This window comes from Oryctolagus cuniculus, chromosome 13, assembly GCF_051225735.1.
Source record: "Oryctolagus cuniculus isolate XC-2025 breed Fujian yellow rabbit chromosome 13, ASM5122573v1, whole genome shotgun sequence".
Lineage (NCBI taxonomy): Eukaryota > Metazoa > Chordata > Mammalia > Lagomorpha > Leporidae > Oryctolagus > Oryctolagus cuniculus.
In genome coordinates, this window is record NC_142879.1 from 68,494,502 (window position 1) to 68,522,067 (window position 27,566).

A 27,566-nucleotide genomic window follows, 5' to 3' on the forward strand; every position below is an offset into this window, starting at 1 on the left:
AGTGTTTCTTTCTTTATTTGGGTTAAGGAATCTGCATCCCAGTACTGGTGGTTGTAGCAGTGAAAACGATGCTGCCTAAATTTCTTTCTTTTTTTAAGTATATTTTAGGCCTTAATTTTTTTAAAGAATTATTTTATTTCAAAGACAGAGTTACAGAGTGAGGTAGAGCCAGAGAGAGATCCTCCACTCTGATGGTTCATTCCCCAAATGACCACAACAGCCAGAGCTGCACCGATCTGAAGCCAGGAGCCAGGAGCCTCCCCTGGGTCTCCCACGTGGGTGCAGGGGCCCAAGGACTTGGGCCATCTTCTACTGCTTTCCCAGGCCACAACAGAGAGCTGGCTTGGAAGAGGAGCAGCCGGGACTCGAACCGGCGCCTATATGGGAAGCCAGTGCTGCAGGCTAGCCCACAGCTCTGGCCTCCATGCTGCCTGAATTTCTACATGACTGGCCAGGACTGATGATTGCATGCAACCCCACTCCCACGCATAGATTCAGTTGGTCCTCTATTCCTTCAGGGTTAAAGTTCATGAAACCAGCCAGCGCCGCGGCTCACTAGGCTAATCCTCCGCCTTGCAGCGCCGGCACACCGGGTCCTAGTCCTGGTCGGGGCGCCGGATTCTGTCCCGGTTGCCCCTCTTCCAGGCCAGCTCTCTGCTGTGGCCCGGGAGTGCAGTGGAGGATGGCCCAAGTGCTTGGGCCCTGCACCCCATGGGAGACCAGGAGAAGCACCTGGCTCCTGCCTTTGGATCAGCGCGGTGCGCCGGCCGCGGCAGCCATTGGAGGGTGAACCAACGGCAAAGGAAGACCTTTCTCTCTGTCTCTCTCTCTCTCTCACTGTCCACTCTGCCTGTCAAAAAATTAAAAAAAAAAAAGTTAATGAAACCACTGTTGACTCTGCTGGCTGTCTTGAGGCCTGCCTCCCATTCAGGGCTCTACCAGGTGATTTGTCCTGGGCAGTGAGCCAGCGCTCCACCTGACTGGTGGGCAGTGAGGGCTTTCCTATTCTCTCCCATGGTATGGCTGTAATGTCCCTAGGAAGAAGCAATAGCTTGTTCCAGTGTGTAAATGAAGACGTCAGAGTGGACTTGGGAGACTTGATGATAGTGCCCCCTTTGCATTTCCTAAAAGGAGAGCCAGTGTTACTTATAAAATTAATTAGAAAATGTATGGAGATTTTATGAGTGGGTAATCAGGATGTAATGAGACCTTTTTGGTCACTGCTGGAAAAAATTAGAGGGCTGGGTAAATACAATATAAAGTCAATGTTTGCCTAAATCATATTCTATTTGTAATCCTCAATAGCTGTTATATACTCAATTGACAAAACTTTGGCATACTAGTTAAAGCCTACAGCATTTGGGTATTTCCTCTCATTCTATGTGAACAAATAGTATATGGGGACATTAATATTTAACATGACAGTATTTTAAGATTTTCACAATAAATGCACAGAGGTGGCGAAGTTACCATCTAGTTATTGACATTTTGAGCTTTTGGTCTTACATTTGAGAGTCTCTGCATTTCTTTTCAGGATCTAATTAGGCTGCATTTATGTTTCCACTTGGGGAATATAATTGGGATAGGGAATGCAGAATTCACCTTTGGACATTCTGTAATTCTTTCTTTGGTCTTACGCTATCAGATATAGGGAGTGAAGATGTGTCCTTTGTTTTCCTGGTCTCTCCTCAGCTGACCTTTTTTCTTTCCCTGGTAAGGTCAGTGTTTCCCTAGGCCCTTGTTAAGCAGTCAAAAGAAGGAGTGAGGTGCTTGCCATCAGCAGCTGGTTTAACAATTTCTCACGTAGAAATGCAATATTTAAATTCCACGTGAATGCTAGACCTGCCATTGGCAGCCCTGGAAGAGATCATTGCTAAGAATGGGAATTACTGGATAAAACAACAAGTCACAAGCACGGAAATAAAGTGCTCTTGGCCATATTTCATGAGATGGTGTGATAGTATCCAGGAGAGGATAGAGAGAGGTACACTTTCTTTTTCCTCTTAGATTCACTTATATACTCTTCTTATTTCTGTACTACATGACTTAATTTTTGAAAAAACATTTTAGAATGGAAAAATTGCCTAAATTATATATAGTTCATTTTTAAACTAGTTTTAGTATTCATACGTATTTATTTCTTTTTGAGAACTTTAAGAAGCATATCATGTTTAGGCTCTTACAATACAGTGCTCATGTTTCTATCATCTTGCATTAGTGAAAATCATAAATATTTTAAAAACATTTTTAAGAAATAGCAAGCTAATGGTGGATTTGCTTGTGGTCTTATGAGAAGCTGGACCTTTGAAAACAAAGGCTGAGATGCATTCTCATATCCTCCGTGCACCCTCTTTTATATTAAAGCACATTGCTGCGGGATGCATGGTCTTCATGCTCCTGTGAGGGAGAAGTTAGAGGCACACCCTGCAAGATAAATGCACAGATTGTCACAATTGGGAGATTTGGTTGCCCAACTTTATAGCAATGCCAACTATAAAGCCCAATTTTTGTTTCCCTCCCTCCCCGCCCCAGCTCTTTGCTTGACCTGTCTGTGTTGACAGTAGTTGGCAATTGTAAATAAACAAACTAACTTCATGTTTGGGATCACTTGTGTTTGGCTTGTTGCCCTGATAAGGCCCAACTCCTACAGCTCCTGTAGGATAATGATGGATTTATCATCTATTGTTGAATGCAGGAAGTTCTCCTCCTGGGATATAAATATATCAAGAACTGTCCAATCTTTGTGGTTGCTATCTGGCTGGCTAACATTTGTTTTCTAGAGTGATCTCTGGTTTGACACAAATGGATAAAGTCTGTAGTTTTCTTTTTATAGAGACATGCATTGCTTAGAGTAGACATTGAGTACAAAAATCAAGATTTACAAAGGGAAATATCCAAGAGTTATATATTTACAAAGAAATTCTCAGGTTTCAAATAATATTTTGGTAGTATTTTTTTAAAGTAAGATCCATTTCTGGAGCCTGGCACTGTGGCTCAATGGGTTAAAGCACTAGCCTGTAGTGTCAGCATCCCATATGGGCACCAGTTTGAGTCCCAGCTGCTCTACTTCCAATCCAGCTCCCTGCTAATGTGCCAGGGAAAGTAGCAGAGGATGGCCCAAGTCCTTGGGACCCTGCCACATGCATGGGAGATCCAGAAAAGGCTCTTGGTTCCTGACTTTGCATCAGCGCAGCTCTGGCCATTGTGGCCATTTGGGGAGTGAACCAGTCGATGGAAGACCTCTCTCTCTGTCTCTGTTTCTATCTCTCTGTAATTCTTTCAAATAAATAAAATAAATCTTAAAAAAGGATTCATTTCTGTTCTTATTTACTATTTCATTTTATAAGTTAAAAAAACAGCTCTCTTGCTTGTTTGCATTTGCTGTCTTACTTTTTCTAATTTTATGAAGATAGATTGATTTCACAAATCTAAGCAACATAGACTATTACAATAGTAGTTCAACCCCAAAATTATTTTGAAACATTCAAAAACTTGGAAGAAAAGTATACCTGAATCTGTATTATTACTTAACTGTAACATACCTAATTCAGTATTCACATACATCTTGGGGGCCTTTATTCATCATCAATTATGAAAACAAAATCACAATAAGAATGAAAGAGCTTTGGCCAAGTTTCAGAAATGCTAACAATTCTTTTTTTAAAAAATTTGTTTTAGAACAGTTTAAAATTTACAGAACAATTGGAAAGATAATACAGAAAGCTCCTGTACAGATATCCTATATATCATGTCCCCTATAATATCTTACATCTTATGATATAGTTGTCACAATTAATTAACCAATAATCATGATTATTGAAACTCTATACTTCATTCAAATTTCCTTAGTTTTTCTCTCATGTCCTTTTTTCTATTCCAGGATTCCAGCCAAGATACCATGTTATAATTAATTTTGATTTTCTCTGAAATGCAGAGAGACAGATTGTCCATCCACTTATTTGCTCCCCAAATTGTGGCAATAGCTGGGACTGGACCAGGCCAAAGCTAGGAACCCAGAACTCAGTCCTGATCTCCCACACGAGTGGCAGAGACTTGAACAGTTGAGCCACTGTCTGCTGCCTCCAAGGTACATAAGAGCAGGAACATAGAATCAGAAGCAGAGCCAGGACTCAAACCTAGAGGCCCAAGGATATGGGATATGGATGTCCCACATGGTGTCTTAGCCACTGTGCCAAACACCCACCCCACATCATAGTACTTATTAGGCTTGGGATCCTCGTGGGTCTGACAGTTTCTCAGACTTTTGTTATGTTTGATGACTTTGGAAATTTTGAAGTGTACTGGTCAGGTGTTTTTGTAGACTGTGCCTCCATTGCGATATATCTAATATTTTCCTCATGTGTAGACTGAAGTTACAGGTTTGTGAAGGAAGCCCAGAGAGGTGGAGTATGGTTTTCATTATAATGTATCAAGGGTGCATACTCACACTACCAACCTGGCTTGACACTGTTGATGTTCATCGCCTGGCTGAGGTCCTGGTTATCAGGCATGAGATTTTTTTTTAAATAACAATTTTCCATTGCCCATTTTAAAGATAAGAAATAAATGTGCTACCTATCAGGAACACAACTTTTACAGGATTATAATCATACTGTTAATACTGCGTAGTAATAAATTGCATAAAGTTGAACCAAAGTTATCTACAACTAACAAAATGTTTGTTTTTTTAACCAGGTTAAAATTTCAGTCAGTCTTTTAGTACTGAAAATATAAAAGTTCCACAAAACTGTTTCTAAGTATTTGGAATCATATTAATGTTATAAACATCTAACTTTTTCCACTGAAAGACAAAGGCTAACATAATTCATGAAAATATTTGAACTTTTCCATGTTGTAATCACATGTACTATATATTAAAACCGTTAAGTTTGCCTTTTACTTCCTACCTGTATGCCTATTATTTGTGGGAAATAATGGGGAATAGGTAAACTTCCAGATGTTAGTGAAATACTCATGTAATCCAGGAGGTTAAAGGAAATTATAACTCATGGACTGTGCAATATTACCATGAAACATTGTTCACGTACAAGTAATTGTTAACCGGGACTCCCATCAGCTGATCCAGATGTAGTCATCAATCAGTGTTATACACACAAATAAAAATATGACACTCACAGGAGTCAATTTGAAATATGTCAGCAAAGCATTTTCTCTTCATCTTGCTTATTTTTCATGCTGACTAAATCATTAGAATTTCCTCTTTGCTCTCCAGAGTTTCAGCTGTTGGCTTGTGTCCACAAAAAGGCAATAAACCCAGTTAAACAATATATCCAGCATTTTTAGGGCTATCCCTGGAGATTCACTTTATTTAATAATTGAAGGAAGGTATTCTGTAATGAAATATATTAACCCTCTGTAGGATGACACAGTACGTATAATTACATCTGCCTGATGAAGTGTTTAATAAAATTCAGTCCCAATTTCTTATAGAACCCATGAAGAGTAGGAATATAGAAACTGTTCCTTAATATGATTAAAAGCGCATTCAGTATCATAGATAAAAACCATATTGACTTCAGATATTTCCAAGTGACTCACCCATGACCTGATAAAAAATGTAGGTGTGTTTTCCATTCAATATACTTATTTATTGAGCATCTGTTTTGTTTTGTTTTTTAATGCTGAGAACATAAAAATGAGAAAAACAGGGAGAAATTGTTGCTCTTTGAAATGTATATTTCAGTTTGGTCAAGTATGTGTGGGAGAAGATAGGAGATGAGAAATAAAGACATACAATGTCAGATGGTAAGAGTTGCAATGAAGATAAATGGAACAAGCAAGGAGCATAGAAAAGGAAGATGCAAATTTAAATAGGTGACCAGGAAATGCCTCACTGGGAATCAGGTAGCTGATCAAATACCTGGGTGAAGTGAATGAGTAAGCTGATCAATCACCAGGGAAAGATTTGCCAGGTAGAGGAAGAGGCAAGTGCAAATGCCCTGGGCAGACAAGGCAAGAATATGTTCATGGAAGAACAAGGAGTCTCTTGTGGGTGCATTAAGTGAGGGAGGGCCGAGTAGTGGGAGATGAAGTTAAGTAGGTGGAGGAGGCAGAACACAGGGCACTTTGCAAAGGACTGTAAGGACTTGATGGGGACTTGAGCAGAAGCATGTTGGTACTCAAGTTCTCAAAGGTCACTCTGGCTGCTCTTTCACATTGTGATTAGGAGGCCATCACAGTAATCCACAGAAGTAAGAGTGGATGGGGTGATGGAGTGGGGATGGTGAGAAAGGGTGGGATTCTGGAGCTGTTTGGAAGGAAGAACTGGTAGGTTTCGCTGACAGATCAAATTTCTGGTGTAAGTTTTTTTTTGCCACAGGCCACAGCAATGATGGAAGACTTTCTCAATAACTATTTTACAGAAATTTCTGTTTTCTTGTCTATATAAGAAGTCGGGTATAAAAGGAAAGCTGTTAGGAGACTATATGATTATACAACTAGAAAGCTAAAGCTACTTATACAACGAGAAAGCCAAAGCTACTTAGAAAGCTAAAGCTACTTATACAACTAGAAAGCCAAAAAGCTACTGGAGGTAATAGGACAGTAAAGAAAAACTGCTGGTCAAGAGATAGAATAACACAAATCAGTACGATGCGCAAATACCTTTATTAACCAGTTAAAACATAATAACAGAAGGTTCCCAATTTATGATAGCTACAGAATTGAATTATGTGTTAATTAAACTTATGTAAGGATATAAGATATCCATCAAAAAATTCTAAAAGTAATAAAGAAAAATACTTGGGAAGATCAAATGCAAGTAGCAGTTATTTATGGTTTAATTTGTAGTTTTAATATAACTTCAGTTAAAATACCAATGTGCTGCTCATCACGGGGCAGCAGGTCCGACAGAGCTCCTCAGGGCCAGCCTGGGGAGCTCAGGGGCTGAGCGGGATGATGAGTGTCGGCGGCAAAGGAACCACACCAGAGCCGGGAGATCAGTCAATGACCAGGGTGCAGCCGGGTTCTCAACTTTATTGGGAGGGGGAAAAGCTTTTATAGACACAGAAAAGGGGCTGTCCAGAACACAAGGGAACCGAGCCAACCAGCTGCAAGGTCAGGCAGGACACAAGCCGGGCATACCCTCAAGGGCCTATCATAGCTGAGGACACATACTGTTCATGAGTATGGAAGTCTCCTGTCAGGCTAGGTACCTCCCCCGGGGGCCATCTTGGGTTGTTGGAAATGCTGAGTCACCGGAATGCGGAAGTGTGGCAAACTCAAAGGCTTTAGCGGCCTTGTTTCCTTTTCAATTGGAGCCCCCCACCCCACCCCGCACCAGTGTATCATGGAATTTTACGGAATTCTAAGTAGTTGATCCAACAGTGCAGACTAGAATATTAGAGGGCTAGCAAAGGAATATTTATCTTAAAATACAGACTTTTCAGAACAACAACACTGACCTAACAAGTTTAACAGGTTAGGAGGAGGAATATATACCATTGAAATAAAATAGAGCACACATTAATACTTTGAAGCATGTAGGAAAATGTATGGCAAATGAGCACAATAAAATTATAAAGAATAATTATTTTGTCGACTGGAATAACTATTTCAACATGGCAAAGACAAATGTACCACAAAGAGTTACAATAGAAACAGGTGAATCCGGTGCACATTTCACCTGGTGGTTAAGACGCTGGTTAAGAAGTCTGCATTCCACATCAGAGTATCTGTTTGATTTTCAGTTCCAGCTCTTGATTCCAGCTTCCCACTAACACAGGCCCTGGAAGCAGTGGTGATGCCTCAGGTGCTTGGGTCCTTGCCACCTGTGTGGTAGACGTGGATTGAGTTTTCAGCAGCTGGCTTTTGCCAGGCCTGGCTCTTGCAGGTATTTGGGTAGTAAGCCAGCAGATGGGAGTGAAGCTCGTTCACACTCTCCCTTTCCCTCCCTCTCAAATAAATAAATAAAAATTTAAAATAAAAAATCGTATGCAAGGGGACAGTTTATTTGTTTAACCAAATAGGGAAATTGATTTTAGGTTATTGAAGAAGTAATGATGACAGGTAAAGGTGTTTAAATAAAATTAAAATATCTGTACAATTAGGCCGGCACCGCGGCTCACTAGGCTAATCCTCCGCCTAGCGGCACCGGCACACCAGGTTCTAGTCCCGGTCAGGGCGCCGGATTCTGTCCCGGTTGCCCCTCTTCCAGGCCAGCTCTCTGCTGTGGCCCGGGAGTGCAGTGGAGGATGGCCCAGGTGCTTGGGCCCTGCACCCCATGGGAGACCAGGAAAAGCACCTGGCTCCTGGCTCCTGCCATCGGATCGGCGCGGTGCGCCGGCCGCAGCGCGCCGGCCGCGGCGGCCATTGGAGAGTGAACCAACGGCAAAGGAAGACCTTTCTCTCTGTCTCTCTCTCTCTCTCTCTCTCACTGTCCACTCTGCCTGTCAAAAAAAAAAAAAAAAGAAAAGAAAAAAAAATCTGTACAATTAAAATTTAGATAATATAGTAGCAAATTATTTAAGTAACTCAAGAAATCTGCATTTCATTTGGGCAGTGATACTAAATTTTCTTTAGAGTTTCTTTTATTTTTCCAAATATATTCTGCTATGTATTTCTAAAATAATAGATATTTAATAAGCAAAAAATATAGAGCTTATAAAATCTCTGAAGATACTACCAAGTCTCTAATAGACACACATACATTTTTTTAAAAAACTTAGTATCATTTATAAAGAAAGAAATAGAAATTAAATTAGCTTTGAAATAAATTACGTATCTTTCAACAGAGCCCAAGCCTGGGGGAAATGTTGATGAATCTTAAAGGAAAGGTGCCTCAGGCAATGGAAATGGCCTTAAAGACACGATTAATCAATCCTTCAATATTGATTAGTTGGGCATTATTTTAGGCAACATTAAAATGTATGTAGCTTTATTCTTGCAAACACATTGTGGGAAGGTTTTTGGCTGACAATAATTTTTGAAAAGATAAATCTTACCTGTCCAAATATATGATATAGTAGCATTACCTGTAAGAGTAATAACAAGAGCTGGAAACCAAATGAATGTTCACAATCAGAGAATGATGAAGTAACCTCTAGTTCAGTAATCTGATGCATGAATTCAATCCACTTTCACTTTTCATTTGAGGTGGGAAATTAGGAAAATATTTATCACACAAGTATTATAGGGGAAAAATAGTAAAATACAAGATTTTTACCTTGATGCAAATATAGGAAAACATTCTTCTATGAATAAAGGTGGACTGTTTCATTGAGAAAATTGGTTGGGTAGAAGTGAAGAATTTTGCAGTATAATTGTGTAAAATTTTGAAAGTGACCATTAAAAATTCAATAAACATCTAGGGAGTGTGCATTTAGCTCTGCAGTTAAGATCTTTGCATCTCCCAATGGAGTGCCTAGGTTCGATTTCTGGCTGTGGTTCTTGGCTTCAGGTTTCCACTAATGCAGGTCCAGTGAGGCAGCAGTGGTGGCTCAAAGAGTTGGGTTCCTGCCACCCATGTGGGAGATAAAGATTGCAATTCCTGGCTCCCAGCTTTGGCCTTGGCCCAACCTGGCCATTGTGGCATTTGAAGGTTATCTAGTGGATCGAGTGCTCTCTCTTTCTGTTTTTAAGTTTCAACCTCTCAAATAAATAATTAAAACATAGGGAAAATCTACATATATTAATGTATTAGTTGGAGATGTTCAACTGTTACAAGACATATTGGTTTTCCCATTTTCTGTGCTTTGACTTCCTTAAACAATACTGCTCATTTTATTTGGGCACAGGGATGGGCATAAGAATAAAGAATGTTTGACACCTTTACCCTGAGGGTCCTTGGAGCTGGGGAGTCACAGTGATGAGTGGGTCTGGGGAAGTTTACTGAGACCGTGTGCTAGTAGGAGGTATTTGAGCTGCAGGACCTTAGGTCTTGAGGGAGCTATCAAGCTGAGCTTGACCTATCAGTGATACTACCTGAAGGCAGGTTGTTGACTGTTAGGATAATGGTCAGCGCCTGGGGGTCAGGTGAAGAGAACTGGATTGGAAGAGGAAGCAGCCTGTTGGAAGAGGCAAGAGTTACATAGAGCTTCTGAACCACAGCCATATACCCAAGAGTGTATGGACAAGGTCGAAGTCTGATGGAACAGGGGTATCTGACAGACCCCAAAGGCAGAAAGCAGCTATGTGGATCCACCTGCACTACCAAGGATATGGCAGGTGAAGGATGCAAGTACCAGGTCCCTTGAAACAATATAGGACACCAGTGGACCCACTGGTCTCATTTTAGACTGACTGAGCTGAGAAGGGCTCATTCCGCTGGCAGCGGGCATCTGTCTGTTACCCTCATCTGAGTCTCTGCAGGGGCCAAGGTGAGGCTACCATGGACAGTTCTTCCTCAGCACAAGCAGATGCCTGGTGTTTGAGCCTGGGGCTGGACTACGGCCAGACTGGGTCAGGCTCTGGACTGTAGGATCTGAAACAGCAATAGGGATTGCCAGAGAATCTTGGCACAATCCAGGGCTTGAACAGTGAGGCTGTGTCTTCCTTAGCTTCCTCTGGGCCCCCAGGGCTCTGGGTGTGTAGGGCAGGTTCCAACCCCCAGCTCTACGATTCTATTAGGCAGCAGCTGTGAATGAGGGTTGGGCCACAAAGCAGGAGTCTGGCAAGTATGAACTGTCTGGGACCAGAGGCTACCAGGGCATTTAGTTACCATGGTGAGGGGAAAAGAGAGGGAGCAGAGGTATGTGGAACTAGTGATGAGATGGCGACCCTGATCTGAAGGTACCATAGAGTTCTTCCTTACCAGGGTAACGAATCTCTGTGTCTCTGTCTACATCTTCTCAGTTTTTCTCTAAGCTCTGCTTTGCTTTGTTTCGCTTATGTCCTTCTTCCCTAGGAAAAATAACCCCTCTGCTCAGGGTTCTGTTCCCCCTTGCCTCCTTCAGGACATACAGAACCTTTCTCTTCTCATCTGCTAGAGTCGTACAGTGTCTTAAGGTACAGTCAGGGTGCTCCTGCCTTCAGTGGTGACAGCAACAACATGAGTTTCCTTTGACTCCACTAGCTCCTGCAGCTCTCCTTTCTTGTTGAAGCAGTAAACTATTCCTAAGATCATTATTGTAATTATTAAAAATAATAACAAGTTAAAAATTTGAAATGAAAAATATCTCACTGAACCTGTTGTTCAAAAAGAACTAATTTTTGGAATTTTCACACTGTTCATATCCCTTAGAAAAACCCACTTCCTAGGATAGAATTGGTATCCAGTGATCTACATGTATTGAAAGTGCATGGTTTGGTAAGTTTTGGCTCACACCACAGTCAAGACAGGGAACATGCCCATTATCCCCAGATATGTCCCTTTGTAATTTCTCCTCCTTCATGTATGTGCTCTCCTTCTCCATTCTTCCCCAGACAATCACTGTTCTTCAGTTGTCACTATACATTAGTTTGAATTATCTAGAATTTTGTATAAATGGAGCCACATACTACATATTCATTTTTGGCTTCCTTCAGTCAGTTTAATTATTTTGAGAGTCATCCATATGGTCGTCTATATCATAATTCATTTTCATTTAAAAATTCCTAATTTTTCAAACTATTTTAAAATGACAATTTATTTTTCAATGTATATATAAAGCAGAGAGATGGGGGTGGGGGAGAATCTCTCCCATCTGCTGGCTCACTCCCAAATGCCAACAATAGCCACTGTTAGCCCAGGCCAACCCCTAGAGAAATCCAGATAGCAGGAACTCAAGGTACTTGGGCCAACACGTGCTGCTTGCCAGGGTGCACAGTAGCAGGAAGCTGGATCAGAAATGGAGGAACTGGGACCTAAACCAGGCACTCCAATATGCAAACCAGGATCCCAAGCAGCATCCTAAACACTTTACCAAATGCCCATTCCAAAACCCATCATTGTAAAGGTATATCTTAAATATAAAATTCATCCACTGTAAAGTAAAATTCAATTACTTATAGTAAATTTTCAGATCCTGCAACCATCACCACCATGCAGGTTAGCATACTCCTGCCATCTCCCAAAGACCGTTTGTGCCCTTTTGCTGTCTCCCTGTTCTCTCTTCTAGATTCAGGCAATCATTGTCTGTCTCCATTGGTATGCTTTAAAAAAAAAAAAAAAGTAAACAAGTTGATTAAGCAAGATGTATTTTTTTGTATTTAGTTTCATCACTTAGCATAATATTCCTGAGATTATCTATGTCATAACATCATGATATGAGTCCCTCATGCCTTTTAATTGCTAAGTAGAATTTCATTAAATGGATATACAATTTAATACATTCACCCTTTGATTGACATTGGCTATTGTTTCCATATTTTGACTATTGCAAATAAAACTTATATATGAATATTAAGTTTTCATTTCGCTTGGAATAGCTGGATTGTATAACATTGGTGTCTGTTTACCTTTTCAAGAAATTATGAGGAGGTAGGTAAAGATTCTTTCACTCAGTATAATTAGATTGAGATTCATCCATGGTTTTGGCTATGTTGTAATTCCCACCAGATCTCTACATGCTGCTTAAGGATTGATGGTATAGTCAGTTGTTTTTTTTTTTAAGTAGCTGTCTAATGGGTGTATTGCAGTATCCCATTATAATTTTAATTTTACCAATGATACAGATATTGAACACCTTTTTGTGTGCTAACTTGCTCTATATATTTGTATATTCTTTAATGAAGTGTTTAAGTCTTGTACATTTTTACTATTGAGTATTATCAAGAATTATTTATGTTCTAGCTATAATATTTATATATATACATATGTATGTATATATGTATTTGCTACTATTTTTGGATTGTGTTTTTATTCTTTTAGCAATATTTTCCAAAGAGAAGTTTAATTTTTATTCTTTTGTGGATCATGACATTTTAGACGTTTTTGCTTTATTCAGTCATAAAGATTCTCTCCTCTGTGTTTTCAACTTCAACTTCTAAAGTTTAATGTTTTACAGTTAGTCTATGCTATAGCTTGAGTACAGTTTTGTGTGTGTATATATATATATATATTTTTTTTTTTGGACAGGCAGAGTTAAACAGTGAGAGAGAGAGAGACAGAGAGAAAGGTCTTCCTTCCATTGGTTCACTCCCAAAATGGCCGCTAAGGCTGGCACACTGCAGCCAGCATGCTACGCCTATCCGAAGCCAGGAGCCAGGTGCTTCCTCCTGGTCTCCCATGTATGTATGTAGAACCCCAGATTCTACTCCCGGTTGGGGCACCGGGTTCTAGTCCCAGTTGCTCCTCTTCTAGTCCAGTTCTCTGCTGTGGCCCGGGAGGGCAGTGGAGGATGGCCCATGTGCTTGGGCCCTGCACCCTCATGGGAGACCAGGAAGAGGCACCCGGCTCCTGGCTTCGAATCGGCATAGCACCAGCCATAGCGGCCATTTGGGGCGTGAATCAATGGAAGGAAACCCTTTCTCTCTGTCTCTCTCTCTCTCACTGTCTATAACTCTCTCTCTGTCTCTCTCTCTCACTGTCTAACTCTGCCTGGCAAAAAAAAAAAAAAAGAAAGAAAAAGAAAAAAGAGATTAGGGTTAGTCTTCCAGTTGTGTTTTTCTTTTCCAAAGTTCTGTAGATTGTTCTATGTTTCCTTCATTTCCATATGAATTTAAAATCATATTGTTAATTTCTATGCTCTGCGAGGACGCCAAAGATGGCGGCGGTGGTGGCGTCTGCTCGCTGGCTGGGAGTCCGCAGCGGGCTCGGCCTACCACTGAGCGGTCGGCGGGTAGCGCTGTGTGAAAAGGCACCCGGTTGCAGACTTTACTCTGGAAGTGCAACTCTTTCAAAGATTGAAGAAACTGATACAACAGGGATTGAAGAAGTGGTCATTCCCAAAAAGAAAATTTGGTATAAAGTGGCTGTTCTTCAGGCGCTTGCATCCACGGTAAACAGGGACCCTACAGCTGTCCCTTATTCATTTCAAGATGATCCTTACCTCATACCAACATCCTCTTTGGAAGGACGTTCATTTTTATTGGCAAAGAAGTCTGGAGAAAGTGCAGCAAAATTTATTATTAATTCATATCCCAAGTATTTTCAGAAGGACATAGCTGAACCTCATATACCGTGTTTAATGCCTGAGTATTTTGAACCTCAAATTGAAGATGTAAGTGAAGCTGCTCTTAAGGAAAGAATCAAGCTCAGGAAAGTCAAAGCTTCTGTGGACATGTTTGACCAACTCTTACAAGCAGGAACCACTGTGTCTCTTGAAACAACTAATAGTCTTTTGGATTTATTATGTTATTATGGTGACCAAGAACCCTCAGTTGATTTTCATTTTCAACAAAGAGAACAGTCAGAAGAATTGGAAGAGACTACAAACAAAAATGCTGAGAAGCCTAGGAAGAAGTTTGGAGTTATTTGGAGAGTAAAAAACAATGCTGAGAGAATCTTTGCTCTAATGCCAGAGAAAAATGCACATTCCTACTGTACAATGATCCGAGGAATGGTGAAGTACCGAGCACATAAGCAGGCATTAAACTTGTACACAGAGTTATTAAACAACAGACTCCATGCTGATGTGTACACTTTCAATGCTTTGATCGAAGCAACAGCATTGGTGGCAAATGAAAAATTTGAGGACAAATGGAATAATATATTGGAGCTGCTGAAACAAATGGTTGCACAGAATGTGAAACCCAATCTGCAGACTTTCAACACCATTCTGAAATCTCTAACACCATTCTGAAATCTCTAACACCATTCTGAAATCTCTAACACCATTCTGAAATCTCTCCGAAGATTCTGTGCAGTTGGAAGAATGCTGGGCTTACAAACTTTACGTGAAATGAAAGCTATCGGAATCGAACCGTCACTTGCAAGATATCACCATGTTATTCAGCTGTTTTATCAACATGACTCCTCAAAAGAATCATCTTTCATCATCTATGACATAATGAATGAATTAACAGGAAAGAGATTTTCTCCAAAGGACCCGGATGATGATTTGTTTTTTCAGTCAGCCATGAGAGTTTGCTCATTGCTCAGAGATCTAGAACTTGCTTACAAAATACATGGCCTTTTGAACACTGGAGACAACCGGAAATTCCTTGGACCCGATTATCGGCGTAATTTCTATTATTCCAAGTTTTTCAGTTTGCTTTGTCTAATGGAACAAATCGATGTCACCTTGAAGTGGTACAAGGACCTGATACCTTCTGTTTTCTTTCCCAGCTCTCAGACATTGATAGATCTTCCCCAAGCATTGGATGTGGCCAATCGACTAGAAGTGATTCCTCAAATTTGGAAAGATAGTAAAGAATATGGTCACACTTTCCGCAAAGACCTGAGAGAAGAGATCTTGGAGCTCATGGCAAGAGATAAGCACCCACCAGAGCTTCAGGTGGCGTTTGCTGACTGTGCCGCGGATATCAAATCCACGTATGAAAGCCAGGATGCCAGACAGAATGCTCCCAATTGGCCAGCCAGTCCTCTCAACTGTATAGCTATTCTGTATTTAAGGGCTGGAAGAACTCAGGAAGCCTGGAACATGTTTGGAATTTTCAAGAAGCATAATAAGATCCCTAGAAATGACTTGCTGACTGAGTTCATGGACAGTGCAAAAGCCTCCAGCAGCCCCGCCCAGGCCACTGAGGTGGTGAAGCTGGCGTCTGCCTTCAGCTTACCTGTGTGTGAGGCCCTCACCCAGAGAGTAACGACTGAATTTACAATCACCCAGGAACAGAAGGAAGCCCTGGGCAACCTAACTGCACAGAGCAGTGACAGTGAGAGTGACAGCAATAGTGACAACAGTGAAGGCAAAGGACGGTAGGAGTCTGCCTGGCCACAGTGGTAACCAAGAGGGGAGGATACAGAGCTTGTGAACTTGATACGTGAAGTAAACTTGCAGCAGTCTGTCAGCTCTTCACGTGCCACTATAATTAAGCAGCAACACTACCACTTTCATTGTTACCAAGACACGAGGGGAGGTGCGTGGCTCATGGAGAAGCCCTGCACCCCTTTGGGGCTGGGAGTGGCTTCCATCAGCGTGCTGTTCCCTTTCTCTGGCTTCAGCCATGGTTGGCCTCATGTGCTGCATGTCCTTCCTTGCTGTTAGAGATGATGAACAGTTTCCATGAGACTGCCTTGTAGTAGTAGCCCAACTGGGGGAATATTTAGATGTGAGTGTTCATCTTGGGATCGAATGAACAGAATACTGGCATTTCACTTACAGAACTAAAGCTTCTAAATGAAGTCTGTAAATAAATACTGTAACTCAAAAAAAATAAAATAAAATCATATTGTTAATTTCTACAAAAAAAATCTGAATGGTTTATTGATTGGGATTCAATTACATCCATAGGTCAATTTGGTAAGTGCTGACATCTTAGTAATGTTTTTTCCAACACATTAGCCCATTCTGCTATTAGGTCTTTAATTTTTCTCAGCAATGCTTTATAGTTGTTGGTGTACAAATCCATCACATTTTTGTTCCATTTTTCCATATTTCATATTGTCTGATATTATAAATTACATACTTTAAATTTAATTTACATTTACTATTATATCGATAGAAAAAATAGTCAGTTTTTATGTATTGATATTATATCCTACAACTTGATTCACTAGATTTAATTAGTTTTTTTTTTTTTTTTTTTGACAGGCAGAGTGGACAGTGAGAGAGAGAGAGACAGAGAGAAAGGTATTCTTTTTCCATTGATTCACCCCCCAATGGCCGCTGCAGCCGGCACACCACACTGATCCAAAGCTAGGAGCCAGGTGCTTCTCCTGGTCTCCCATGCGGGTGCAGGGCCCAAGCACTTGGGCCATCCTCCACTGCACTCCCAGGCCACAGCAGAGAGCTGGCCTGGAAGAGGAGTGACTGGGACAGGATCTGGCGCCCCGATGGGGTCTAGAACCTGTGATGCTGGCGCTGCAGGTGAGGATTAGCCTATTGAGCTGCAGTGCTGGCCGATTTCATTAGTTTTGTATGATTTTTCTATATGAAGGAATCATGTTGGCTGTGACGAAAAGCAGTTTTCCTTTTCCAATCTGAACGATTTTATTTCCTTTTCTGGCCATACTGCATTGTCTAGAATCTCTAGTATAATACTGAAAAGAGATACAGAGAGTGGACATCCTTGCCTGTTTCTGATTTAGGGGGAAGCATTCAGTCTTTCACATTAAGTGTGATGATAGTTCTACATTTTGTAGATGCTCTTGATTAGATTGAGGAATTTACCTTATATTTCTGGTTTGCTGAAAAAACTTTTTTATATTAAAGATTAAATGTTACATTTTGTTAAATGCTCTTTATGCATTCTTCAATGCTGGCCATGTCGTTTCTTTCTTTTTCAGTTTGTTAATATGGTGAATTACACTGTTTTCAGAATGATAAACTAACCGTGCAGTCTTAGGATAAGGCCTAATTGGTCACAATGCACTGACTTTTTAATATATAGTGAATTCTGTTTGCTGTCATTTTGTTTATGACTTTTACATTGTTCTTTAGGAAAAATGAGCCGTGGCTTTCTTCTCTTACATTGACTTTGATTTTGATATCAGGTTAATGGTGACTTTATAAGATTAGTTCTATTTCTTAAATATTTGATAGAAATTCACCAATGAACCTTTCTGGGCCTGCAGTTTTCTCTGTGGAAAATTCTACTTTCTTTGCCTTTTCTTTCTTTTACTTTGAAAAGCCTTTATTTGACTTTATGTTGTGAGGGATATTTCTGTAGGATGTATAACCCTATACTGATGGTTTTTCATTAAACTTATTAAAGGATGTTGCTCTCGCTGTGTTTTTGGTTGTGTGTTTGCGATTGTCATCCTTACCTTTGTTCCTCTACGTGGCATTTATCTTCAAATGATTGCTTTTGGACATTTTCTTGACCACTGATCTTGAGTAATTTGATTAAGATGTGTCTTGGTGTATGTTTCTTCATGCTTTTTATGCTTAGAGTTTATCCTGCATAGGGTGTAGGGAAATTTGAATATTGTTTCTTCAAACTTATTTTCTGTGTCTTCCTTTCTAAATGGATACAAATTATGTGTGTATTAGGCAGTTTGAAGTTGCCCCACAGTACATGAATACTCATTTTGTGTTGTTTTCAAAATATATTTATCTTTTCCATATTCCTGCTTGTCTCTCTGAACATATTGACTACAATTAGAATAACTGTCTTTTCTGTGCCCTCTCCCATCTGTGTGATTTCTGGGTAATTTTGATTGCTTTCTATTAATCATCATATTTTCTTACCTGGTAAGTTCTCCCATCTCCTGGTTTACTCCTTTAATGACCACAGTGGCCGAGGCGGGGCCAGACCAAATCCAGGAGCTAGGTACTCCATCTGAAGCTCCCACAGGGATGACAAGGACCCATCTCCTACTGCTTTCCCAGGAGCATTAGCAGGGAGCTGGATCAGAAGCAGAGCAGCCAGGACTCCAGCCAGCACTCATATGGGAGCCGGCAGTTTCAGGCTGCGGCTTGAACTGCTGTGCCGCAGTGCAAGGACCTTCCGAAGCCTGTGCTGCTGCGTTGTGAGCTGCGCAGTTCTGTCTGGAGGATGTGAACACTCCTGTGGCCCTGTGTGACCGCTGCTCTCCATTCCTTCTCATCCTTTCACGTGCTTCTTTTTCCAGCCTCAAGTGCTTTCCTCGCCTTCTTGTGGTGATCAGTACCTCCACTGGGTGCTCAAGGAGACCCTTTGAGGAAATCTGACGTTTCCTCTCCCTGCCTTTGTCCTCTGGAGTGCTCTGCCCTGTGCACTAAAGGGGTGGGGAATGTCCAGCCCGTGGGCCGTACTAAGCCCACAAAACCATTTAGTGTGGCCCTGCCAAGGCAAACACAGGCAGAACTCTAAATTCAATACATCGATAGCAGACTAATTTTCAAGTTGCTAATTTTGTATGGCCGGCAAATAATGTTATAAATAACCAGATGGCCCTTGGCAGAGAAAAGGTTTCTCATCCCTGCCAGCTCTGTCTTAGTGAGATCGCTTGATCTCAAGTTGAGAACAATTATAAAACCTGCCTCCATTGTTTATTATCTTTAAAAGATCAAATGTCTTTGGTTGCTTTGATACCCAGTGAAAAGCTTTGTCCTTATATTTTGTACGTTTTTTGCTTATTTCATTTAGGAGGGTGAATTTGGTCCCTGTTGTTACATTTTGGCTAGAAGTAGAAATTCCTTTATATCTCCTTAAAATACAAATATTTACATGGCTACAGTTAGAGAATATGTAGCATTTTATGGTCAAATGAACATTATATCTGAGAAATTTGCCATATTTCTGAATAGCTTTATGATTGCCATTTTTATTAGCTGTAAAATATTTCATTGTGTGTCAATTTGAGAGCAGTTTATACGTTAAAGAATGGCATGTGTCCCATATCTGCAAAACATAATTTAAGATGGCTTACTGACAGAAAGGCCTACTAAATAAGAGTTTCACAGTATGAATTAAAAGGAAAAACAAGATCGAAAAAGACGAAGGAAGTAGTAATGCCAACTATGATAATATCTGCTGTAATTGAAAGTGAAATGAGGCCTTGGGCATTCTGGCTGTCAGATGTGCCAACTGTGATTAGTTATATTTTCTCATTATCAGATTGAAAAGGAGACTAATAAGGAGCTAACAGTTATCTAATGCCTACTATGTGCTGCTTAACCAAAGGTACTATTTTCTTTGAGTTTGAACTCGCCCTCATGATACTTGCTTTGGATCAGAGAGCACAAGACAGAATAGCATTGAGGTTTCCAAGAGCATCTCGGGTTTCCAAGCACACAGAAGTTAAGAAGACAGTAACATCGGTCACATAGGCTACTGCAGGAGGGAGAGACATTCTCCTTATACTGAATTCCAAGAGAGTCTCCCACATGGGGTAATGGGGTAATTTCTACAGGTTGGGAATTAGTGATGTGATTTATGTCTTTTTTTTTTTTTTTTTTTTTTTTTGACAGGCAGAGTGGACAGTGAGAGAGAGACAGAGAGAAAGGTCTTCCTTTGCCGTTGGTTCACCCTCCAATGGCCGCCGCGGCTGGCACACCGTGCTGATCCAGAGCTGGGAGCCGGGTGCTTCTCCTGGTCTTCCATGCGGGTGCAGGGCCCAAGCACTTGGGCCATCCTCCACTGCACTCCCAGGCCACAGCAGAGAGCTGGCCTGGAAGAGGAGCGACTGGGACAGGATCTGGCGCCCCGACCAGGACTAGAACCCGGTGTGCCGGCGCTGCAAGGCGGAGGATTAGCCTAGTGAGCCGCAGCGCTGGCCCTGTGATCTATGTCTTAATAGTTCATGCTAAATGCAAAAGAGTTTGGGGTTTAAAACTTTTCTTCTAATTGGCACCAAAAAATGGAGTGTTTTTTTAAGGGCGAGTTTTTGTAATGGCTTTTGATGGGTGTAAAATTGACCCACTATTCATTTGAGTAGCTTAGGGAAGAGCTACATTGAAACGGATTATTCGTGTAGCTTTCTTGGGATGTAGCTTTAGAAGGGTGGAACTTGGTTACTTAGAGGAAAGTTGCTGACCTCCACACCTTCTGCCTCCTATGATCTTAGTTGCTATTGGAGCTTTTCTCAGAACTTAGATGGCTCATACTCCGCTGCTATTGGGTGAGGCTGTGTTGGATGTGACTGAACTCTCCTTCCTCACAAACTGCTCAACAGTCCCTGGCTGTTTTTTTTTTTTTTTCTATGTCTGTGCCTCTGCTAAAGCAACCCCCTGGGCGTCTTTGTGATATGATCGTTGCCACTTGAATTCCAGAACTCTCTTCCTCCTCCTCTGTTCAACCTGTTACCTTTCCTCACAAGCTCCCGTGCTTACCCACTCCTCTGGGTGTTGTCACTGTCCCTTCCCCTTTGGACTTACGGTTTTAACTCCCAGTCAGTTCCCCGCTTAATGTTGTTGAGCATCTCTGAGCACTGCGGGAGTAACAAGGAAGAATGGTAGATTCCTAATTCTGACCGCAGGAGAATAATAGAGAACAACGAATAACTCATTTCTTAAAAGTTGTTCACACCAAGCAAACACGAATGCCCGAATAGAACAACCTGGCAGTGGTTCGTGGCGTGCATAACTTTTGATCTTGAAAGTTGTGGGAGCACCAGGTTCGGTTTTCTTTGGTTTCTCTTACTCCCAGCTATCGCCACTGTTCTTTCAGCTCCTCGTGCTCCTGACCAGCATGGCCTTGCCTGGTCCAGGCTCTGACATTCTGTCACATGCACTGAGTCCTGTCTGCCTGACTCAAAGGCCGTGTCTTCTCCTACTGTGCTTTCCACCAGTCCCCCAGGGGCTGCTGACACAGCCCTGAACTGCAAGGGAGTTAATGGTGTACTGAGTCAGGATGACCAGCTGGGCTGTTAGCTCCCTCTCCCTTCCTCTCCTTGGGGGGCTTTCCCAGGAAGTAGAGGTCCCATGGCCATCTGGAAGCCCTTTCTCACAACTGAGTAGTGGTATCACGCAGCCCAGGGGATACCTCCGGTAGTGGCTCTTGCCTTCTCACACCCTTCTTCTTGGTGCCCTGAGATTGCTCTTCCCAATACAGTCTTTATATGAGTCGGTTGCCATGGGCTCTGTTTTCAAAGGAATCTGAACTACAATTGGAGCAGGCCTGGGGTGAGGCTTTCCAAGCAAAAGAAATCACAAGCAGAGTATCAGAAGAGGAAGGCAGATTAGCTGAGGGCCAGCATTGAGCTTGACCCTAAATCTCCCTGGGTAGCTCTTTAACCTCAGCATGTCCTGGACTGCCCCATCCGCACCCCCGAAACACCTGAAGCTCTTCCGTCCTGTCTCCCTGTGGGGTATTCCCTCTTTACACCCCCATCCACCAGTCACAATAGCTGTGATATTAACTGTTTTCCTTGTACTTCCTATTTTCTAACACGTGGTCAATGTGTAATCAGAAAACAGAAGTCATCAAAAAGGTGTCTAGCCATTCCTTAGGTTCCTGAAACCAAGAGGAAACTCCTTCTCTGCCTGTCTTCTCTGTGCTGTCCAAACTCCCCCCCCCCTTTTTTTTTAGACAGGCAGAGTGGACAGTGAGAAAGAGAGACAGAGAGAAAGGGCTTCCTTTTCCATTGGTTCACCTCCCAATGGCCAGTATGGCTGGCGCACCGCACTGATCCGAAGCCAGGAGCCAGGTACTTCATGGGGTGCAGGGCCCAAGCACTTGGGCCATCCTCCACTGCATTCCCGGGCCATAGCAGAGAGCTGGACTGGAAGAGGAGCAACCGGGACAGAATCCGGCGCCCTAACCGAGACTAGAACCCGGGGTGCTGGTGCCACAGGCGGAGGATTAGCCTAGTGAGCTGCGGTGCTGGCCCCAAACTACCTGTTTTTAAGCCACCCAGCAGTGTTTGTCACATCTCATCCTGCACTATAAATGGTCCTTGTACTGTCATGCCTTGGTATCATTGGGGGATTGGTTCCAGGCCCCCTCATGGGTACCAAAATCTATGAATGCTCAAGTTCCTTATATAAAATGGTGTAGTATTTTTGCATAACCTCTGCATATCCTTCTGTGTACTTTAAATCATTCCTTGATTGCTTATAATACCTAATATGAATTAAATGTTAGTAAACAGTGGTTATACTATGTTATTTAAGGAATAATGACAAAAAGATCTGAACATGTTCAGTACAATGCAAAGTTTTCCAAATATTTAAAAACACTTTTATTTATTGGAAAGGCAGAGAGACAGAGACAGACAGAGGTATCTCCCATCTGCTGGCTCACTCCCCAAATGCCCACAATAGCTGGGTCTGGCCCAGGCCAATACTGGGAGCTGGGAATTCCCACACTGTGCTAGGAACCACATGGGTGGTAGGGACCCAACTACCTGAGCCTTGCATGCTGCCTCCCGGGGTGCGAATCAACAGGAAGCTGGAATTGGAAGCAGAGTCAGGGCTCAAACCCAGGCACCCCAACACGCGATGCAGGTATCCCAAGCAGTGTCCTAACTGCTGCACCAAATGCCTGAGCCTTCCAAATGTTTTGTATCTGCGCTAGGTTCAATCTTCAAGTGCAGAACCCATAAATTTGGAGGGCTAAATAAATGTCTCATCATGTCTACTATGTGAACAGTTCCTCGAAGGGCCAGCATTGTGGCACAGCACGTTAAGCCTCTACTGAGACACTGGCAACCCATATGAGAGCACCAGTTCGAGTCCCAGCTTCTCTGCTTCCAATCCAGTTCCCTGCTACGGTGCCTAGGAAAGCAGTGGATGATGGCCCAAGGACGTGGGCCTCTGCCACCCATGTGGATAGAGCCCAGGCCTCTGCCTTCAGCCTGGCCCAGCCCCAGCTGTTGCAGCCACTTCAGAACTGAGCACACAGATGGAAGACCTCTCTCTCTTTCTCTGTCACTCTGCCCTTCAAATAAGCAAAATAAATCTTTTCAGGAAAAAAAATTTCCTTGAGGCCAGAGATACAATGTAGGTGTCTCACAAGCAGCAGCTGAAAATACTGAGAAATCTACCTGCAAGGATAAATTAGAATTAGCTTCCTTAAATCATTAGCATAGGTTGTTTAAATCATTATGTTTTGAATACCAATATTAGCATTATGTTTGAATATCATTATACATGACACCCAGGAGCGTGTCCAGAATCTTCTGACACTCCGTGTAAGGCTTTTGCTTGGAAAGCCTTGCCCCAGGTCTGCTCCCATTGTAGTCCTGATGTGCTCAGACCATGTTTCAGATCTCCAGGCGCCCGAGAGCAGAGGGCAGTTCCCTCAGAGGTCAACTGGCCTTGGGATGCAGTCAGGTAACATGGGAATAATGTTTAAGCTCACTGGGGCCACCAGAGGAGAGAGGGATCTTTTCATTCATTCAGTGAACATTATTTAGCATTTACTTAGTGCTGAGCTCAGTGATAATCAAATAAACCCTTTTTAAAAGTATATAGAGACAACAGCTACATTTGTGCATAGGAGCATTTAAAGGCTTTTAAATGTTTCCCCTCGGTCTTTCATACAGGAGGATGGTTTCAGTGTGCCTACTGCTCACACAGTCCAGTTAATTTCATGGAATTTTTGGAGTCATTAGGGGAAGTGGGCGAAGGAAGAAATCTGAAAAGGACATGGAAAGCCGTAACCGTAAGTGTTCGTAATGAGCATTTCTGGCTGACTATGTGGACTCTATATGAAGACACATCAGCTTAACAGTGCTCTTTTTAGATGCTTTAATTTCCTTAAATCTTCAACTCTGGGAAGCCTTTGAGCCACTTGTTATGTAACAAGACTGAGCAGGCTTTTCTTCCTCTCCCCTTGATATCTAGCACGAGAAATGCTGCATGCTATGATTTTCAAGGTTAATTCGCCGTTTTTGTCTTGAGCATTGTCCTGCCTCCAAATTAGGCTCCTATGCCTCCCTGAGCTAGGGAGGCTCCTTCAAAATTCCTAACAGGCAGCCCTGTGGAGAGATGGGAGAGGAGGGGAGGAAGGGAGGGAGGGCGGGAGAAAGGGAGAAAGGGAGGGAGGCAGAGGTAGAGGGTGTCTATGCTGCGTACATGTGGTACAGGCAGGGAGCTCAGAACGCTAACAGAACAGGCAGTGCGATTGCATGTTCCTTGTAAGTATGCTAGCCCTACGGGGACCCGAGCCTGCCAGCCTACTTGGAGAGAAGTAGACCTGGGGAGGGTAGAAGGGGTCAGTCTGACAGTGACTTCTTCCCTGGGTAGCATAAGGGCATCTGCTGGTCTCCAGTTGCTGCCTGGTGCTCTCCCACTCCCAGACATTTGATTTTGCAAAAGGGACACACCTATCTGCCGGCAAGAAGATACTGACCAGATTGCAAGCGGTAGGTTGTGACATTCTGCATGTTATGCAGCAGAATTGCTGAGAGATGCAGAGAGGGGGTTGGCTCGGGCTGCATGATTTATCTGCAGTAGGGAATGTTTTATTTTTATTGTTGGTAAAGGAAGAGCTGCTGCTTAGGCTAAGGTAGCAGTTAGCAATTCTGTGTTCTGTGCTTTTTCGTGTCTGTGTGATGTGGCTCCTATGTTTGTGCCGCCTAGCAAAGCAAGGGAGGGCTCACCTTTAAATAACCTGCAGCTTGCTATTTTTCTTCCCAAGCAGTTTCCACCCTGCCTTTCCAACCTCCCTGCCCCCCACCCCACGGGAAAGGTGGCCTGTCCTCACCTTGAGCCTCTTGCACCCTAAGTCTGGATCCCCCCGCTGCTTTGCCCTAGGTGTCTGTGGATGGTGTGTAGCCCCCCGGGGCCCAGGCAGACTGACTCAGCAGGAGTGTTTGTGCATGGGAATTGGAATTGGAGACCATGGCAGTGCAGCTGGTGCCGGACTCTGCTCTCAGCCTGCTGATGGTGAGTGTGCCGGGGAGGAGGTGGGGCCGGGCTGCTCCGCTCCAGTCTTCCAGCCCCCGCGGGCTGGCGCTGCCTCTGCTACTGCCGCAGTGGCTGCAGACATGTTAAACATTGCTCTGCTTGATCCTGCAGGCTCTTTTGCGATGATTTCTTGGGTCAGAGCATCAGCATGACTAAGCATTACAGGGGAAAGAAGCCATAAATTTGCCATTTTAGAAACTTGTTGCTGAATTCTATTTGGAGAGATGTGCTTGCAAACAGGTGCTAAGAGCCCCTGGAAATAGATCAGTAGGATGCCTCCCCCGGGCGCTCCACAGCCTCTCTCTCTGATCTCCTGAATCTAAGTAGAGGGAATTGCGTTTGTGTTTTTGTCTTCTCCTGGCAACTGAGGAATTTTTTTTTTTTTTTTTTTTGTCGCACCAGGGTGATTGGTAGGGTCTTTTCTAGGTGACCCCACAGAAGCAGCTAAGGAGGCTCACTGTGGCCCTTGTGACACTCGGAGTATTGAGTTAGAGAAGGCTCCTTCCCCTCCCACTGGCAGGACACGCACAGGCGCGGGTGTGCGTCTGAACTGCTGACCCACTTTAAGCTTCTCTGGGACTTCGCGTTACAAAGGCCCTGGCTTGCAGTGTATTGCAGCAAAGCATAGTGGCCCCTTCTTATTTTAACTTCATTGACCTTTATCACCTGATGCTGGGTTCAGGGCTGGCATTTGCTGTCCCCTCCCTCCTCCACCAGGCAGCCCACAGCCAGGGCAGTATTGTGGCCGGAAGTAGCCTGTGTGAGGTTTGGCGTGGGAGCGCTTGTAACATCCACATGGGAGGTTTTATGAAGAAAGCCTAAGTGCTTCTGCTGTGTCTATCGATCTGTGTTCCCTGACTGAGGAGGGGAAATGCAACCTGGCCGGGCTGATGAGTTCATTAAGGCAACTTGGAAGAGGCGCCAGTGTGGAGCCCGCCTCCCAGGTGGTGAGTGAGGCCAAGTTCAGAGGGACAGATATCTTGGTTCTTTGTTACCCAAAATGCCATTTGGTCCACAGGTTCATTTGAATTGCTTGGGCCTCTGCTAATTTCCCCAGTTCACAAGGGGAGAAGGATTAGAAGGAATGAAAGTAGTTTTCTGGACAAATTCCACTTTCCTACGCTCCCTCACGAATGTTCTTATCTGATGATACTTGATCTGCACTTGTGTACCTTTGGGCAAGGAAGTGGACGGTAAAAGCCCCGAGTGTTTGTGATGGTGGCTGGCACTGAAATGCAGTATCTGTAAGGACTGGGAGACACTGGGAAGCTGACGTCAGGGTTACATGCACAAAAATGCAGGCGTCTGCTCTCAGGTGCTTGCATGCACATTGCTATTATCTCTTATAGCTTAACAGAAGCAAGTCTTACATTATGGTAATGTGGAGGAAAAAATAGTTTTCTTGAAAAATAGTTTCGGGGAAAGTTAGGCCTGCTTGTCTCCCTTATGCTTAGGGATATGTCTGTTTTATTCCAAGGTCCTAAAGATAAATCCTTGGTAGCCATGCAGAATGCAGCTTAGCGTATGCTGCAGCTGTTTCTCCCCCCCCCCCCCCATTTCTGGGGCACATAAGCTTTATGGGTGCTGTCTGGTAGCCTCTGTAGCTGGGACTTTACCTTCTTATGTAAGTAGCCTCTCTCTTGAGTTCTGTCTCTAGCTCTCCCCTCCTGCGCAGATTAAAGAATCTTAGTTTCCTCTCTCTCGGAAGCTGTGGGCCATGAGAGGAGAGCCCTGAAGCCCCATGCGTTATCGGAGTCAGTGCACATTTTCAAGTTCACGTTTGGTTCAGGAAAATTTGCTTCCATGGACCTGGCGCTTCTTTCCTTTTATAAGGGCAAACCCCAAAGTAATTGTTTCGCTGGCATGTTGTGTGATGAGTCTCAGAATTTACAATCAGTTCCAGGAGGAAAGAGAAGAGAAGAGGCCATTTGGCAGCGTTGCTTTGGCCACGAATTCAGGAAGGAAGCTGTAAAGATGGTAATTTATTAGCTCATCAGACAGCCAATCACTTTTCAGTATTTATCGAGTGCCTGCACACTGAGGAAAGTAGTGTGATGTAATAGCAACAGCCAAAGTTCATAAACCGTGTGCGGAGAGGCAGAGAGCAGATTGATCAAGTACAGTTCTGGTTTAGTGCTGTGGAGTCACTGGGCTGCAGGACAGCTGCAGAGGTCGTTTGGCCATGCCCCTTGCCTCTGGGTAAGAAGGCAGCCGAAAGTTATGTTCAGTTGAGATGCTAAATCATTCCGGCAGGAAGTGTTCATTTGGTTCTGGAAGCAACGGAAT

The 27,566-nt window shown here is 43.0% G+C and overlaps 1 protein-coding gene and 1 pseudogene across 2 annotated transcripts in view; both read left to right on the forward strand.

The window, feature by feature from the left end:
- The first annotated feature begins 13,626 nt into the window (after positions 1-13,626).
- Positions 13,627-16,222, forward strand: LOC100345961 (small ribosomal subunit protein mS39 pseudogene; annotated as a pseudogene). The gene has a single exon (XR_016219744.1). The product of XR_016219744.1 is annotated as a small ribosomal subunit protein mS39 pseudogene (transcript).
- Positions 16,223-24,464: 8,242 nt separating this feature from the next.
- The window catches only part of FRMD4A (FERM domain containing 4A), a 644,478-nt gene continuing 641,376 nt past the window's right edge, over positions 24,465-27,566 (forward strand). Inside the window, exons 1-2 of the mRNA XM_051820845.3 lie at positions 24,465-24,736; positions 25,128-25,259. Of these exons, the coding sequence (XP_051676805.1) occupies positions 25,215-25,259 (45 nt within the window). The 5' untranslated portion in view covers positions 24,465-24,736; positions 25,128-25,214. The remainder of the gene's footprint in view (positions 24,737-25,127; positions 25,260-27,566) is intronic.